The sequence below is a fragment of the Prionailurus bengalensis genome, chromosome D4, assembly GCF_016509475.1.
Source record: "Prionailurus bengalensis isolate Pbe53 chromosome D4, Fcat_Pben_1.1_paternal_pri, whole genome shotgun sequence".
Lineage (NCBI taxonomy): Eukaryota > Metazoa > Chordata > Mammalia > Carnivora > Felidae > Prionailurus > Prionailurus bengalensis.
The window spans coordinates 89,823,596-89,838,304 of record NC_057359.1 but is presented as its reverse complement, the minus strand read 5'-3'; the positions used below and the strand labels follow the sequence as shown (position 1 = coordinate 89,838,304).

General features: G+C 55.1%; 1 protein-coding gene across 5 annotated transcripts in view; it reads left to right on the top strand.

The window, feature by feature from the left end:
• Positions 1-14,709, top strand: part of MED27 (mediator complex subunit 27) — a 234,075-nt gene that overhangs the window by 190,130 nt on the left and 29,236 nt on the right. For 2 of the 5 annotated variants that reach the window (XM_043565696.1, XM_043565693.1), the window contains 2 exons: positions 5,480-5,557; positions 7,714-10,140. In XM_043565696.1, coding sequence (XP_043421631.1) covers positions 5,480-5,557; positions 7,714-7,848 — 213 coding nt within the window. In that variant the 3' untranslated portion in view covers positions 7,849-10,140. The other 3 variants (XM_043565695.1, XM_043565697.1, XM_043565694.1) reach the window with 3 other exon arrangements.

Below are 14,709 nucleotides of genomic sequence, written 5' to 3'. Positions count from 1 at the left end.
CCGCCAGTGGGAAAGAGGATTTGGGCTTTCTGTGCCAAAATCGACGTGGTGACATAGGACCTCCCCCACTCGTTAGCACTGTGCTTTTGATTGCCCTTGATGAATGCGTGCGCACACTGACCGAATGCTGCTGGCTGCTGTTTGCCCCATTTCCCCTTCCCCCCTTCATTCCGAGCGGCAGGGAGACTCCTCCAGTCCAGAGACTTCCTGAGGGCCCACCCGTGTCGGGCTCTTTTGGGCTGGGCGCCTGGGATGTGGCAGCGAGCAAAAGGGACAGGGAGAGAGAGTCGTGTGAGCGACAAGCACTGGGGCAGAAGTAAAGAGACTGGCATGGAGTCCTGCCCCCCCCCCCCCGGAGTCCTGGGGGTCATTCCCTCCTAGGGCCATCGCCGTCTGGAGCCACTTGGCTGGGCCTGTCACCCCGCCTCCCTGCGACTGTTTCCTGTCTTGGAAACGGGCGGTCTCATCACAGCGCCCTCCTGAGGTGCTTGTAGGGATGAAGGGTTGTAGGGCGGGGAGGGAGGGGAAGGCTCACGGTCGGTAGGTGCTGTTTGTCAGGCGCCGTCCCAGTGCTTCCCTGGCACTGGCTCACGCAGCCCGTGCCCGAGGTCACGCGGCCCCTGAGTAGCAGACAAGACCCAGACCCGTGCGGGCCGGCTCCCGGGCCCCAGCCCCTTCCCGGCTGTGCAGTGCGCATCACCTCGCGCAGGGCCGTGGCCCTCACTGCAGGCAGCGCTGCCGTGGCTTCGGCCGACCTAACTCGTGACTTCCCGAGCACCCCTCGCTCTCGGGTTCCGGAGTGCAGACGTCAGAAAGGCTCACACGCAATATGGGAGAGGAGCCTTGGGAGACTTGTTTTGACTGGCATCTCCTTCACCAGTGTGACTGGCAGCTGTTTCAAGGGCTCTTGAAAGATTCCTTTCTCCCTCCGAGCTTAGTTCCCTGCCAGTCTGGGGGCACGAAGACCTTCACCTGTTTGAGCTGGGGACACAATTTCGGTAAGCCCTGGTTGGCGGAGGAGGACGACACCGAGAGAGGGATAAGGCCCCCCGGGGCCGCGATGGGCACGTCACTCTCAGAGAGGCTCCCCGGCAGTGCTCCCTTCGGGATAGAGAGGGAAGCACACCCCAGCCTGAGCCAGAACATCTGCAGTTTGCTCTGCCTGGAGGCGATAAGGGACACCTCCTGGCCAAGCCCCTGCATGGCTGTCTACTCACTGGTTTGGGGCAGCTTTTTTTGTTTTTAAGTAAGCCAGACCCCTGACGTGGGGCTCGAACTCACAACCCAGAGATCAAGAGACACAGGCTCCAGAGTCCGAGCCCGCCAGGCGCCTCTGCTCACTGCTGTTTGAGTGGCCCTGTCTCTCTGTGCGGTGCTTTCACTGGTCACCTGGCATCGCTGCCCCTCTCCTGTTCTTCCCAAGGTCCCCTATCCCGCTGGTTTATTGTTTCTTTCTTGTGTTCTCCCTCCCTCCCTTGCCAGGGGCTCGCAGCTCAAGGTCTGCTTTGATCTGTTTGCAGGCACTTTCGTAACCAGCGGTGAGTGGAGGGATGAATGGTCTCCCCTCCTCAGGAGCATCAGTGCCCCTCCTCAGCCTCCCCTGCTGGGCAGGGTGGCTTTAATCTCCCAGTGGAATCTTAGGAGCTGTACCTTACAATGGGGCCTGAGCCTCGGCTGGCCTGGCACAGAGTGGATTTCACCTAAATTAGTTAATAGCAATATTTTTTTGTTGCCCCGGGCCTGTTTTTTCCCCCACACCTTGGATGCTGGGGGCGGGGGGGGGGGGGGACTTGTAATATTGAAAAGTGTAAAACAAGAAAACATTGAAGGTTGAAGGAATGCTTGGACAAGAAAGGAAGAGCATTATAGGTGAATTCCCCCCCCCCCCATTCTGCAGCCATGCCTTCCCTGGTGCTTTGGAGTTCGGCCACAGGAACCCCAGAACCAGGAGCGGTGGAGTTTGTGAGGAAGGGAGGGGACATACAGTAGATCAGCCAACTTTGTTTCCCTTTATTACAATGTCTGTCATCAGTGACAGAGATTTGAAGAAACTGAAATCAAACATCATTTGATCATGGCAGCACAAACAAAAACAAAAACAACAACAAAAAAAAAACCCTGCCCCCGTTGGGCGATTTAAGGGAGTACCTTACACTAGACCATCCGAAAAAGTGGCTACACTTGACCAGATGGCCAGCCCACTAGCGGCAAAGCTAATTGGGTGCCCTCTCTGGGAGCCAGATGCCGGAACAGTGCCGTGGTACCGAGAGCTGTGTCTGGAGGACATTCCCCGCTTCGTCCGGTTCTGCTCCAGAGTAGCTAGCTGACCAGCAGCCACATTTACAAACCTCCTAACCTGCACCCCCCATCGGGACTCCGGCTTTCCAAGAACCTTAGGCTGGGGCGTGTGGGCAGATGATGCCGGGGGCACCCGGAGCGTGTGCCTTTTCCAGAGCCAGGATTGCTGGCCGGGGTGCCTGTTGGCGAGGGCCGGCCTGGGCGTGGGCCTCGTGGCCTCTGGGCTTAAACACAAACCCAGGGCCCCTCACCGGCTGTGTGACCTAGCCATCTTCCCGGCCTCCGGGAATCTCCTCCTCCTCGTCTGTAAGATGAAAATAAGGAGAGTACCCACCTCCGTTCACTTGCCGTTTGCCGCTCAACTTTATAGGTTGGTCATTCGTGTTAAAAATTGTACAAAGAGACGCAAAGGAAGTGTGCAGCCAGACACGGCATGCCAGCCTGGGGTGTGGGCTCTGGGTGGCCAGTGTGACTGGGGAATCCAGCCCCAGGACCGGTGCTCACGCTGCTGAAACGGACGGATCTAGGCTTGTCCCAGAGGCCCCCTGGGACCGCCGATGAGCTTTCTGTGTCCTGGGCGAGGAGCAGCCCGAACTAGTGGACAGCTCGCCTGGCTTCCCTGCCGTGACAGCAACTGATGTGCGGGGCAGAGCTTGCTCGAAACACTGAAACAAGTAGTAGGCGCTGGGGTAAGAATGCTCCAGAAGCTCCCTCTTCCGGAAATTTCCTTCGTAATGGCAAATGTGATAGCCCACAGAGGGGCACCTGCATGGGTTGTCCCGCTTGGCAAGGGGTCTGGGTGGGTAAGAACCCGCCTCCAAGCTCAGGGGCCGTGGGGCCCAGTTTGCTTTGCTGTGTTTTGTAGCCATTAATCTCACCCCCCCAGTCACCACCCACCTTCTTGCCAAGTTATCATTACTACTGTTTAAAAAAAAAAAAAAAAAAAAGCATTGCTCATTTTAGAAGGCTGTCTGTCAGAAATGCTTAAAATAAAACCAGTCTGCACTTGAAAGAGTAAGTACCACTTCTCTTGAAAGTCACTTCAGTGACAGTTTCTCGGCCATGTTGGATCCACGACCTATAGCTGTCCTTTCGAGAAAGCCAGGGCAGGTGTTTCTGGTATGTGGCCGTCAGTGAGTGGGCACTTTTTTTTAACTTTTATTTTTTTAAGTTTATTTATTTACTTTGAGAGAGACGGCGAGAGAGCACGCACGCAGAAGCAGGGAAGGGGCAGAGAGAGAGGGAAAGAGAATTCCAAGCAAGCCGTGCCCTGTCGGCACAGACCCCGACTTGGGGCTCGAACACACGAACCGTGAGATCGTGACCTGAGCCAAAACCGAGAGCCAGACGCTTAACCGACTGAGCCACCCAGGCGCCCCTGGCGAGTGGCATTTTTATTTCTGTATTCTACAAATAAGTATTGAGCACCTGCTCCTGCTAGATGCCAGCCAGGTGATGTTCCAGGCCTTGGGGACGTACCATGAACCAGGTGGGCATGATCCCTGTCCCCATAGAGCTCATCATCTTGTGGCTTCACCAGCCACCAGGCAGGCCATGAAAGTCCAGCAAGGGAAGAGTGCCCACCCAAGGGCGGGAGGAGCAGAGAGGGAGGGGAGAGAGGCAGGGCTGCCTTGTGGCTGGACGGGGCGTGCTTCACACGCACAGCCATTTATTTAGAGAAAGTGAGGCTCAGGTAAGCTAGGGGGCCTACGCCCTCCACCTTGGGGTGTGGCCTCTCTGACCTTAGGTGTGGACACAGCAGGACTGATTTCCAGATCGTGTGCAGCTTTGCCTTGCGGGCCTGGAGCAGCCTTTCGAGTTTCTTTCCACCTGATCAGTTCACCTACTGCTGCTTGTCCCTTACTGTTCTGGTGACAGCTGGAAAACTGAGGCATCTACGCAACGCAGACCCATGTTTGCTCTTGCTCACAAAGGTGATCGTTTTATCTGGGGTTTTTTTTGTTTCGTTTTGTTTTTTTAACCACAACATTCATAATGGCGAGAATCCCTAGTGAGGACCACCCGATAAACCACGAGTGTGAACACAACTGTCAAATTAGGTACAATCTATTAATTTGCTGATTGATGGCAGGCATTAGCAATTTGTGGTGTCCAATTTCAGAACTACAGGGGAGCTGAAACTAGTCCTTTGTTTTCCAGAAGGGACACTGAGACCCAGAGAGATTAAGTAGTCGAATCAAGGTCAGCGGACAGTGCTGGGGCTTCAAGCCAGTGTGCGTTCTGTCTGGTCACCGGATGCCTCTAGTAGACCTGAGGCATTCATGCCCTCGGCCCTGCTGGCAAAGCCTCTACTTGGAGTTTGGGGACAGTGGGGGGTGGGGGGGTGGCCCTCCGAGATGCCATAAATAGGCCACAACTTTTGTTGGAGAGAAGACCACACTTTGAGCGTCAAGGCTCCTCAGAAAGGTAATAGGAACATTGAGGCCCAAGAGAAAGATCAGAAATTACCAGATTCCTGGTCATAAAATCTCTGTGACTACAAATTATGAGACAGAATGAGAATGACAGAAAGCAGAAAGACCAGTTACCCTGCCAGAGAAAGGGTTCCATTGCAAAAATGAAGTCGAGGTGGCTCAGGTGGTTAAACGTTCGACTCTGGGCTTCGGCTCAGGTCGTGATCTCACGATTCATGGGTTCGAGCCCCCAGGAGGGCTCTGCACTGACAGCACGGAGCCTGCTTGAGATTCTCCCTCTTGCCCTCTGTCTCGCCCTCTTTGCCCCTCGCCAGCTCACGCTCTCTTGCAAAACAAATGAGTAAACGTTTCAGAAAACGACATGAAGTCGAATGTGGACAGCTGGAGAACCTTCGCGTTCATGCAGCGTTCCCTGCAGCGACTTGGCTCCATAGCCTCTCCGTGACCTGCCCGGTCTGTGCCTCTCCGCTGGCCTGTGGCCACGCCCCCCTCACAGGTGCTCCCGCCCACCCGCCAGGGTTTTCCATCGCTGGAACTCAACTCCATTGCCTCCAGGCCCGAACACTTGCGTCCTCCCCGCCGCCAACTTCACTAATTTTCGTACTCCGGTCGTATTCTAGATGTCCTTTCCTCCAAGAGGCGTCCAGAGGCAGACTGGTTTATCCTATCTAGGGAATGCATTGGTTTTGTTTTCTCTGCGCTGGTTCGGAGGGGCATCTAACGCCACTCGTTGTCCTTGGTTCCAGGTGACAGACCACGCCACCACCGCCCTGCTCCACTATCAGCTGCCCCAGATGCCAGACGTCGTGGTCAGATCCTTCATGGTAAGTAGGCTTCAGAGCTGAGCCTCCTATGGAAACCGTGGTGCCCTCCCAGTAAGAACAGGCAGTTCAGAACGCAGCTCACGGTGGGCCAGGGCCCCACAACGGCCAGCGTAGAACCGATGCTTCCTTTAAATGGGGAAGGGATCTATGAGAAACCGTTTCCCACTTAATTAACTGGTGTTTTCTATCGTGCTGAACAAATGGTGGTTTCAGATGTGATCTCCCGACACAGTTTCCCCGCATTGATTTAGTCAGTAGATATTTATTGAGCTCCTAATCCATGCCAGGCCCTGTGCTTGGCACTGAGCAGGTAGCAGTGACGAAGATATATCTTGCGGTGCCCCCAAGAGGTGGAGCTCGGGATGGGGAGTGACCCCAAAAGAGCCAAACGGCCGTTGCACCGGTGTGTTGGAGTTGGCTCCTGCCAGCTCCCGTGAAGCGTGCGGAATTTGGCAACCCGGTTATTCGACCGGCGGTAGCTTGCAGTCGAACCCCAAGGTTTACACCACGGAAATCGGCAAACGCCGCAAGTCAGGACTCCCCACCACCCCAGGGCTGAGTCAAACGCGTGCTGCGGCCCACATCTGTCCCGCGACCCCCGTTTGGCCCGAGCAGGGCCGTCAGCCGGCCGCACCGGATCCTGACGGAACCGGCAGCTGTTCCGGCATCGTGCCGACGCGGCCTCGTGCCCTCACCTCAGCGGGCGCCCATCTTTCACCGCGGCTGAAACTCCCTTTGCCGCTCATGCTCGAAAGGCTGCCAGCTGGAGACCTACTCAGAAGACCTACCTGTTCGCAAGTCCAAATCTGTGTTGACAGCCAGCTGCCGTGGTGCTGCCCACGTATCCCGTCACGGTTTGCCTCGGGAAGTGAGCTGCCCAGAGAACCTGCCGCTCATTTCTTGGAAGACACAGACCCGACTTCTCGATCGGCGCCCGCGGTGCTGGGGAGGGCGGACAAGCAGGCCCGGGCAGTCCGCAGAGCCGTGCGAGTTGTGGTTCCTTTGTGTGTCCGGAGGACAGTTCCGCCGACAGCCTCCAGCAGGCTCCTCATTTTCGGGTGTGTACCGAGCGTCGCCGTCTAACCTAACACGTGTCATGCCCATCTTCCCTTTGGCAACTGACTCTGGGACTCGGGGACCATTTGCATTTGATCGGCACTGGAGGATAAAGAGTTTAGCTGAGTGATCCGTCGACCCCCTCACGTTTGTTGCCAGAACTGCAAACACCTGGCCTTTGGAAGGGGGCAGTGTCGGGGGGCCACGGTCTGCCACCACGAAGGCGGCTGCGACGAAGACAGGAGGATTTGTATCGATAAACTCGACCTACCTCTTCAAAGAACACTTTTCTCTTATGGACGTAATTCGGGAGGACATTAAATGATGAGATTCACGTGCCCCTGTCACAGTGAGAATGTGCTTAACTTGCTCGCAAGCCTTTTGCTGCGGGGTGTGGGTTGGGTTGAGGTTTTTTTTTTTTTTTGTAGCGAATCTCCTTGAGTTTGGGAATTGAGTTACGGGAGCCTCATCCTTATGTATGATGCCCGAGAGATTTCTGCTCTCTGAACCATTCCGGGGTGTATTTGCCGCTTATTATGTTACCCGATGGCATCAGGCTGTCCCCCCGCCCCCCCGCAGGTGCAAAGGGCCACATTGTGACAGTGAGTGATGACCTCTGAAATCAAATTAGAAGGAAGGCACGTTGACCTCAGTGGAGGGTTCGAGCATTGTCATCGACGCGACGTCTTCCTTCACACGTGTCTGTGCCCACTTCTCGGTAGCGAACGAGAACATCAGTACGCATAGTCGGGAGACACGGGACACAGAAATGAAACGTGGTTACGCGTGGCCCCGAGCCACGGGCTGTGCGCTAGGGCACGGCCACTCCTGTGGGAGGACTTCCTGCCCCTGAGAGCAGGAATTTCTACTTTAAAAACTCCCTCATTTGGGAGGGGCAGGGGGAGCTCCAGAAGTGACAGCCAGCAGTGTTACGACCTTGTGGATGGCGCGTGCAGCTTTCTGTGAAGTCACAGGCTATCTTTTGGGGCACAGCCAACTTAAGTCCTCTGGCCTCGAGATCATTAGGCTTGACAGGAAGGATGACATTGGAAGCTCCCGGATCCCATTTCTTTTATTTGTCTCTTCACTTCTCTTTTTAGACCTGGTTACGAAGTTACATAAAGCTGTTCCAGGCTCCGTGCCAGCGCTGCGGGAAGTTTCTACAAGATGGCCTTCCCCCCACGTGGAGGGATTTCCGAACCCTCGAAGCCTTCCACGACACCTGCCGCCAGTGACCCCGCCCCAGCCCCGGGCCGGCCTCCAGGCTCTGCCCCGCACCTTCCCAGATGATCCCTGGATCCCTCGGTCAGCCTGACGGCTCGGCCCCGTCCTCACCGCGTAGACTCCAGCACCCACTCCTCCCCGTGCGTAGAGCAGCACGTCCTACCTTAAGGCTGAGCCACTTGCAGAACAGATTCCTTCTCGTTTTGATGGGACTAATTACCCACTGCAGGTGGTAAACGGAAGGCAGAGAAAACCTTCTAGAACTCAGAGTAAGGAACTCACGCAGCATGCTCGTCCTTGTGTGTTGGCGAATCATCCTCCTGGGCCTGTGCTCTAAGTCATGTTCACGAGCCATTATCGTCTGAATAAGCCCATGTCCGTACATCCTGCCATGCTGGGCGTTTTGTTTTGTAACTTTTTTTTTAACATATATATATATATATATATATATATATATATATATAAAAGCAGTAAACGTTTTGTACCCAGGACAAGGCTTTGTCTCCTGTCTCTTAAAGCACCTTCCACATTCAGTGTAGTGAACATGTGGGCAGATCTGGGCCTTTTGAAGAAAAAAGAACAGTAATGTCTGCTTTTAAAACCTTGTTCTTTCTGAGGACACAGTTTCTTGCTTCTTGCTTAGGAGAGAGGACAGTGTTGGCAAATATTCCGTTTCAAAGATGTTTTTGCAGTTTGAAAAACGGATTGTTCTTTTTGAGGAAAAAGCGCACAGATGTTTCTTTTTACTAAGCCAGTGGCACATGCATGCCCAAGGGAAAGGAGTCTGCCCGTGTCGGCAGCTAGAACGCGTGTGAGCGGGCGTGACGGGGGTACCTGGTTCGTTGGTCCCAGGTTTTGTCCTAAACGTTACTGTGGACAGATTCCAGCCCAGTTTGCTGAGGACATTCGGGGCCTTGACCCCAACATCAAAAGCTAGAACCTGTTTGTATGAAGAAATATATAAGACCGGGCGAAGCTCTTGAAGGATGGGGGAGCTTCCTCGAGCTTTTCCGGCCCAGCCTACGCTACAAATGGTCCCTTTGCAACGAAGACGGGAGAGGTGTCTTGAGGTGGCCAAAAGAGCGAGTGGTTCCTGGGTGACTTCTGGTACCGCTTAGGCCCTCCCACCTGCCCCCACCAGGCTTAAAGGAGCTGAGGACCAAGGATCCAGTGATGGAGAAAGGATAAGACAGTGCCGCTTGGGGCGTGGCCCAGCGGCGGCAGCAACATGGGGACAGATTAGAAACACAGAGCCTCGGGCCCCGGCCCGGGGGACTCTGCTGTGGGCCCAAGTCTGAGAGACCCCGTTCAGGAGATGGGCGCCCCGTCTGGGGAGGTGTGATGGGAGGCAGTGGGGACGTTCCCACACAGCCAGAGATTCCAGACTAAATACCATGGTCGTCACGTTCAAGATGCTGTCGCTCATGAGAGGCACCATTATTTCATGAACCACTAGGAAAGAAAAACAGGCTGCCAATTAAACCGTGGCCCAGGCCTTAATGAGAATCCCGTGTGACACATGAGTCGGTCACACCAGCCTTTCATGTCTTCCAAGGGGGTTGGCGATTTCTCCCGCCTGAGTTTTACTGTTTAGCGTGGGACAGACGATCCCTTCTCGGGGCCCCTGGTAACAGAACATAACATGCTCCTTTGACTCACGGGTAGCTGCCTTTCTCTGGTCTCGTGAGACGCTTGCCTGTTGCTCTGGGACAAAACACAGAACTGAGGACACAGGGTAGGTGATAACATGTCATCTCATTGCTGCGCACCTTTTGGGAGACATTTGAACGGCACGTAGGCTGACCTCTGCGGGGCTGCAGTGCGCGTTGTCCCGTGCAGTGATGATGGTGTGACCGGCTGTGACCACGCTGGAGCCCGTGGAGGGCCAAGTGCATCATGGCTGCCAGCACCCACCAGCGACTTTGAAAAGTGCGTTGGGGGGCGGGAGGGCACTGCTGAGGTGCACAGTAGATCGCCTTGTGAGAGAGCTGTTTGCATCCTCCTGATTGCCCAGATCGGAGAAGGGTCCTCGCTAGAACCAGGGGCTCTGACTGCTGCCGGCCCCCGTTTTCGGGAGAGCGAGCCAGCCGGCCTGGAGTCCAGAGCCTGGGGCGGGCAACAGCTTCTGCTTAATGACCCTGTTTTCTCTGTGTCCTACTTAGTGACACCTTCTATTCGTGACGAACGATGCTTGTTTCCCATTTACGGGGAAGGTATAAAGTTTCCATTTTGAACAAGTGTATTTAGGCAGAAAAGTGAGACCATTAGAGGAAAAACATTAAATAAATATTGGCACAGCTGAAGCGTGGCTACAGCAGAAATGGGGGTGGGGGTGCGACCGAGGAGGCATGCGCAGCCAGGGCCTGAATCCTGGCCACCTGCCCCCAGTGCTGGGGGCCCAGACAGCTCACCCTTCCTTGGTATGACCCCCGCTTCCGCTTCTGTGAGATGAAGGCTGATAGTGATGGTGAGAAAGGGGAGCTGGAGGGATGCGTTTGGGGCTTTTTCAGTTTATTTCTTTATTTTGAGAGAGAGAGAGAGAGAGAGGGAGGGAGTGTGATTGGGGGAGATGGAGAGAGAGAATCCCAAGCAGACTCAGTGCTGTCATCGCAGAGCCTGATGTGGGGCTCGATCTCCCAAACCGTGAGGTCACGACCTGAGCCTAAATCAAGAGTCGGACACTTAACCGACTGAGCCACCCAGGCGCCCCAGGGGTGGGGTTTTATAGATGAAACAAGATGGGCCATGAGTTGATAATGAACTATGGCTGGGCATTGGATATGTGGGTGATGTTAGCTGTTCTGTTTTTCTATTTTATGTATTTTTTCTCTATATATTTTACATACATATATATATATATACTTTTCTCTCCGTATACATGATATATATATATATGCTTTTAAAAAAAAATCTTTCCAGGGGCGCCTGGGTGGCTCAGTCAGTTAAGCGTCCGACTTCGGCTCAGGTCATGATCTCGCGGTCCGTGAGTTCGAGCCCCGCGTCGGGCTCTGTGCTGACAGCTCAGAGCCTGGAGCCTGTTTCAGACTCTGTGTCTCCCTCTCTCTGTGACCCTCCCCCGTTCATGCTCTGTCTCCCTGTCTCAAAAATAAATAAACGTTAAAAAAAAAATTTTTTTTTTTTAAATCTTTCCCTGGGGCGCCTGGGTGGCGCGGTCGGTTAAGCGTCCGACTTCAGCCAGGTCACGATCTCGCGGTCCGTGAGTTCGAGCCCCGCGTTGGGCTCTGGGCTGATGGCTCGGAGCCCGGAGCCTGCTTCCGATTCTGTGTCTCCCTCTCTCTCTGCCCCTCCCCCGTTCATGCTCTGTCTCTCTCTGTCTCAAAAATAAATAAACGTTAAAAAAAAATTTTTTTTTTAAATAAAATAAAAAAAAATCTTTCCCAAATTAAATGTGGGGGAGGGGGCGGTGAGAAGTACAAGGGCCGGGCCAGTCACCCACCACGGCCTTCCCATCTCTGGCATTTCTGCTCTTCGGTCCTGAGAGGGGAAAGCTGAAAGGAAGTCGTACTGAGGCCTGGCGAGTTGAGCGAGGCTGGAAGGGTGACGAGCTTGTTTGCGCCAAATCCACGAATGCTTGGCGGCTTGAGAGACGGACACGAGGGAGACTGGCTTTGTCGTCGGCCATTAAAATCCAGACAACGTATTGACCCCAAGTCGGCACAGGTAGGGACTGGGGGTACGTCGGGACCAGTTGCAGGGTGGCCGGGAGGCCTGCTGCCCCAGGAGCGAGGGCATCAGGTTCCGGAATCCTCCTTTGATGCCTCTCGCGGATAGGAGCGTGGCCATCAGTGAGCGTGCTGCCCAGATGCTACTTAGGCTGTCCAAGGTGACCTCTAGGCCAGACCTACCAGGTACAGTAAGTGACTTAATCGTGACCCCCACAGCTCGGCGTCTGCTCTGGGCCAGGTGCCTCACCCCAAGTGGGCGCGTGCTGTTTCCCCTCGTCGCACAGACAGAACCAGGTGGGGGTCTCACGCAGCAGTCTACCCAGGGGCTGGGTGTCAGACCCCGTCACCACGCGCTGTGGCTGCTTCGCGACAAAGCCGCCTCCTGAGAGGCAAAGGGGCCGGTCCCCGCTCTGCCGCGGTGTGGGACCTGAGTTCTCTGGGCCCGAACTTAGAAATCTCGGTCCTGCGCCTGCCCCTCTGCCGTGAAAATCCGTGAGGCAGGTACCTGTGCCGTCTGCCGGCCGGGTGACCGCTCATCAGCGGGGCGGTCGTTAGGACCTGACAGAACGGAATGAGGAGATCTGGGCAGGGTTGTCCAGATTTTTTTTTTCCTGAACTAAATTGGGAACTGGCCTTTTGGTATCGAGTGATATTTTTCTACTTCACACCATCGACGGAAAGCCGTAGGCACGAAATGGTGATCTTTCAGTGCTAACGTGCAAACTCTCCATCGCGTTAAGACTGTCAGGAGTGCGGGCCTGATGCTAAATCGAGAGCCTCGTAAGGTCACCCTCGTGGGGAGGAGAAGGGACATCCGCCTCACCACCAGGATCTCACAAGATCTGGAACCTTGGCCAACTTGACGGGAGGCATCGTCAGGCCATCGGGTGTGTAGGACGATTCACCTTGCTTGTCTGCGCCTCCCGGCCTCTGCATCTCTGCTCAGGATGATCTCGGTGAACTTTAATTGTCCTGCGTCTGACAGGAAAGGGTGGGCCGATTCCGTTGCACCTGCTCGGAGCTCATTCAGGCCTGCCCGGCGCGCGCATCGAAGACGAGCCGGCGCAGGGGTGCTGTGGGCGAGCCTGCCTGCCGTCAAGCCCTTGCGGTCTGTCTGCACCTGCTCGGGGGAATAATCAGGCTTCACTTTCTAGGACAGGCGGGTTCCTTTCTCCCGTCTCTGCCATCCTTCCCCCCGCTCCCATCCCCTCCCCGGCTCCTTCAGTTAGCGGAAAGGAACCTCAAAAATCACTTTCAAGTTGAATTTTAAACTGCAGGTTGGCCGCTCCCTGTCATTAGTGCTGGAAGAGACAAACCTTAGAGTTCACGAGCACATCCAGGTAAAGCGCCATCTCGGCAGCTTTAAGATGATTAGTTACTCGAGGACAGCTCCAGCCTGTCTCTGTGCCAGTTGAGTTTGAAATTTCCACTGGAGATTGGCCGTCCTCTGGGACCATACGAGCTGTGGTTTGGTGCTGGCTGAACTGGCGGGTGCTGCCGGCAGCCGGCTTCAGTGGCACCGTGCTTGTCCAAGCCTGATAGAGACAAAAGAGTGACGTGTCCCTCGGGGCGGGGGGGACAGGGGGGCGGCGAGAGAAGAGGGCTCAGGGAGAGAGGCAGGAGGACAGAGGCCAGGAGCCTGGGAGCCGGCCGGGGACACCAGCGAACCTCGTCAGCCCCCACGCCGTGGGATGGGCTGTTACTTAACTGCACTGTCCCAGTTCCCTGATTCCTACCTCTGTTGTCTCCCATCGGCTTGCTTTCTTAATTACTAGAGGGACGCATGTGTTCCTTTTATGGAAAATTAAGAGAATGTGGACGAGCAAAGAAAAGAATAGCCATAATTCCCACCCACCAGAGATAATTAACAGAGCATTTTGCTGTATCTCTTTCCAGACCCTCATATGGGTATGTTTGTGCGCATCCCATTTTTTTTGCCAAAAATAGGATCATGCCGTATTCTGTTTTGAAACCTGCTTTCTTTTTTTTCCCGTTTAGCAAAGGCTAAGTTGCTCTAGTGCAGAGGCCCCAAAATACAGTGGCTTAAAGAACGTAGACCCTTCTCGGGGGCGCCTGGGTGGCTCGGTCGGTTAGGCGTCCGACTTCGGCTCAGGTCATGATCTCGCGGTTCGTGGGTTCGAGCCCCGCGTCGGGCTCTGTGCTGACAGCTTGGAGCCTGTTTCAGATTCTGTGTCTCCCTCTCTCTCTGCCCCTCCCCCACTCACGCTCTGTCTCCCTCTGTCTCAAAAATAAAAATAAACATTAAAAACAAAAAATTTTTAAAAAATGTGGACACTGCTCTTGCCCTGAACCCCCAAGGGGAGGCGGTTCCGATCAAAGGACTGTTCCGCTGGGTGCAGCCACTCAGCGATCCTGTTCCTCCTGCCCTATCGCCCTACCGCCTGGCCTAGGACGCGGTCTGCATGGTGGCAGCTGGGCCACTGGCCCCTTCCAAGTTCACCACAAGGGAAGGATACGTGGGAACACGTGCCCGATGTTGTAAGACCCAGACCCAGCACTGGCACGTGTCATTTCCGCTTGAACTTCATTAGTAAGAACTCCGTCACATGGCAGACCCAGCTGCAAGGGCCCCTGGGAAATGTGGTCTCTAACTGGGTGGCCGTGGGTCCGGCAGAAACTCTCTCTGAAGGGAAGCAAGCCTGTTCTGGTGGGTGGTCAGCAGCCTGTCCCGAACCTCTTCCTGCCTCGGGAGTGACACTGCCCTCGGGGTCCCGTCTGTTTTATTTGCTTTGTCCTGAGTTTTGGGTTGCGATGGCCTTCCAGTGTCCGACGGCCACAGCTCAGACCATGAGTCTCCTGCTGGCCTCCTGTAGCTTTTTATTTTACAGTAATTGTACATTCAGGGGAAGTTGCAAAGATCTGTACGGGAGGGCCCGTGTGCCCTTCGCCAGCCGCCCCCCACCCCTCCCCGGTGTTCACATCTACGGTAGCTGACGTTGGCGCAGTGCCCAGAGTTCATCCGGACGTCACCAGCTCCGCACGCGCTGTGTGTGTCTGTGTGTGGCCGTCTGCCCTGGTGCCGCTTTGTGGAACCACCGCCACGGTCCAGACCCCCTCGTCCTACCCCTTTCTAGCCATGCACGCCTCCTCTCCCCATCCCTGTCCCCAGGCAGCCACCGATCCGTTCCCCATCTCCGTGACCGTCTTTGTCACCTGGCGTCACAT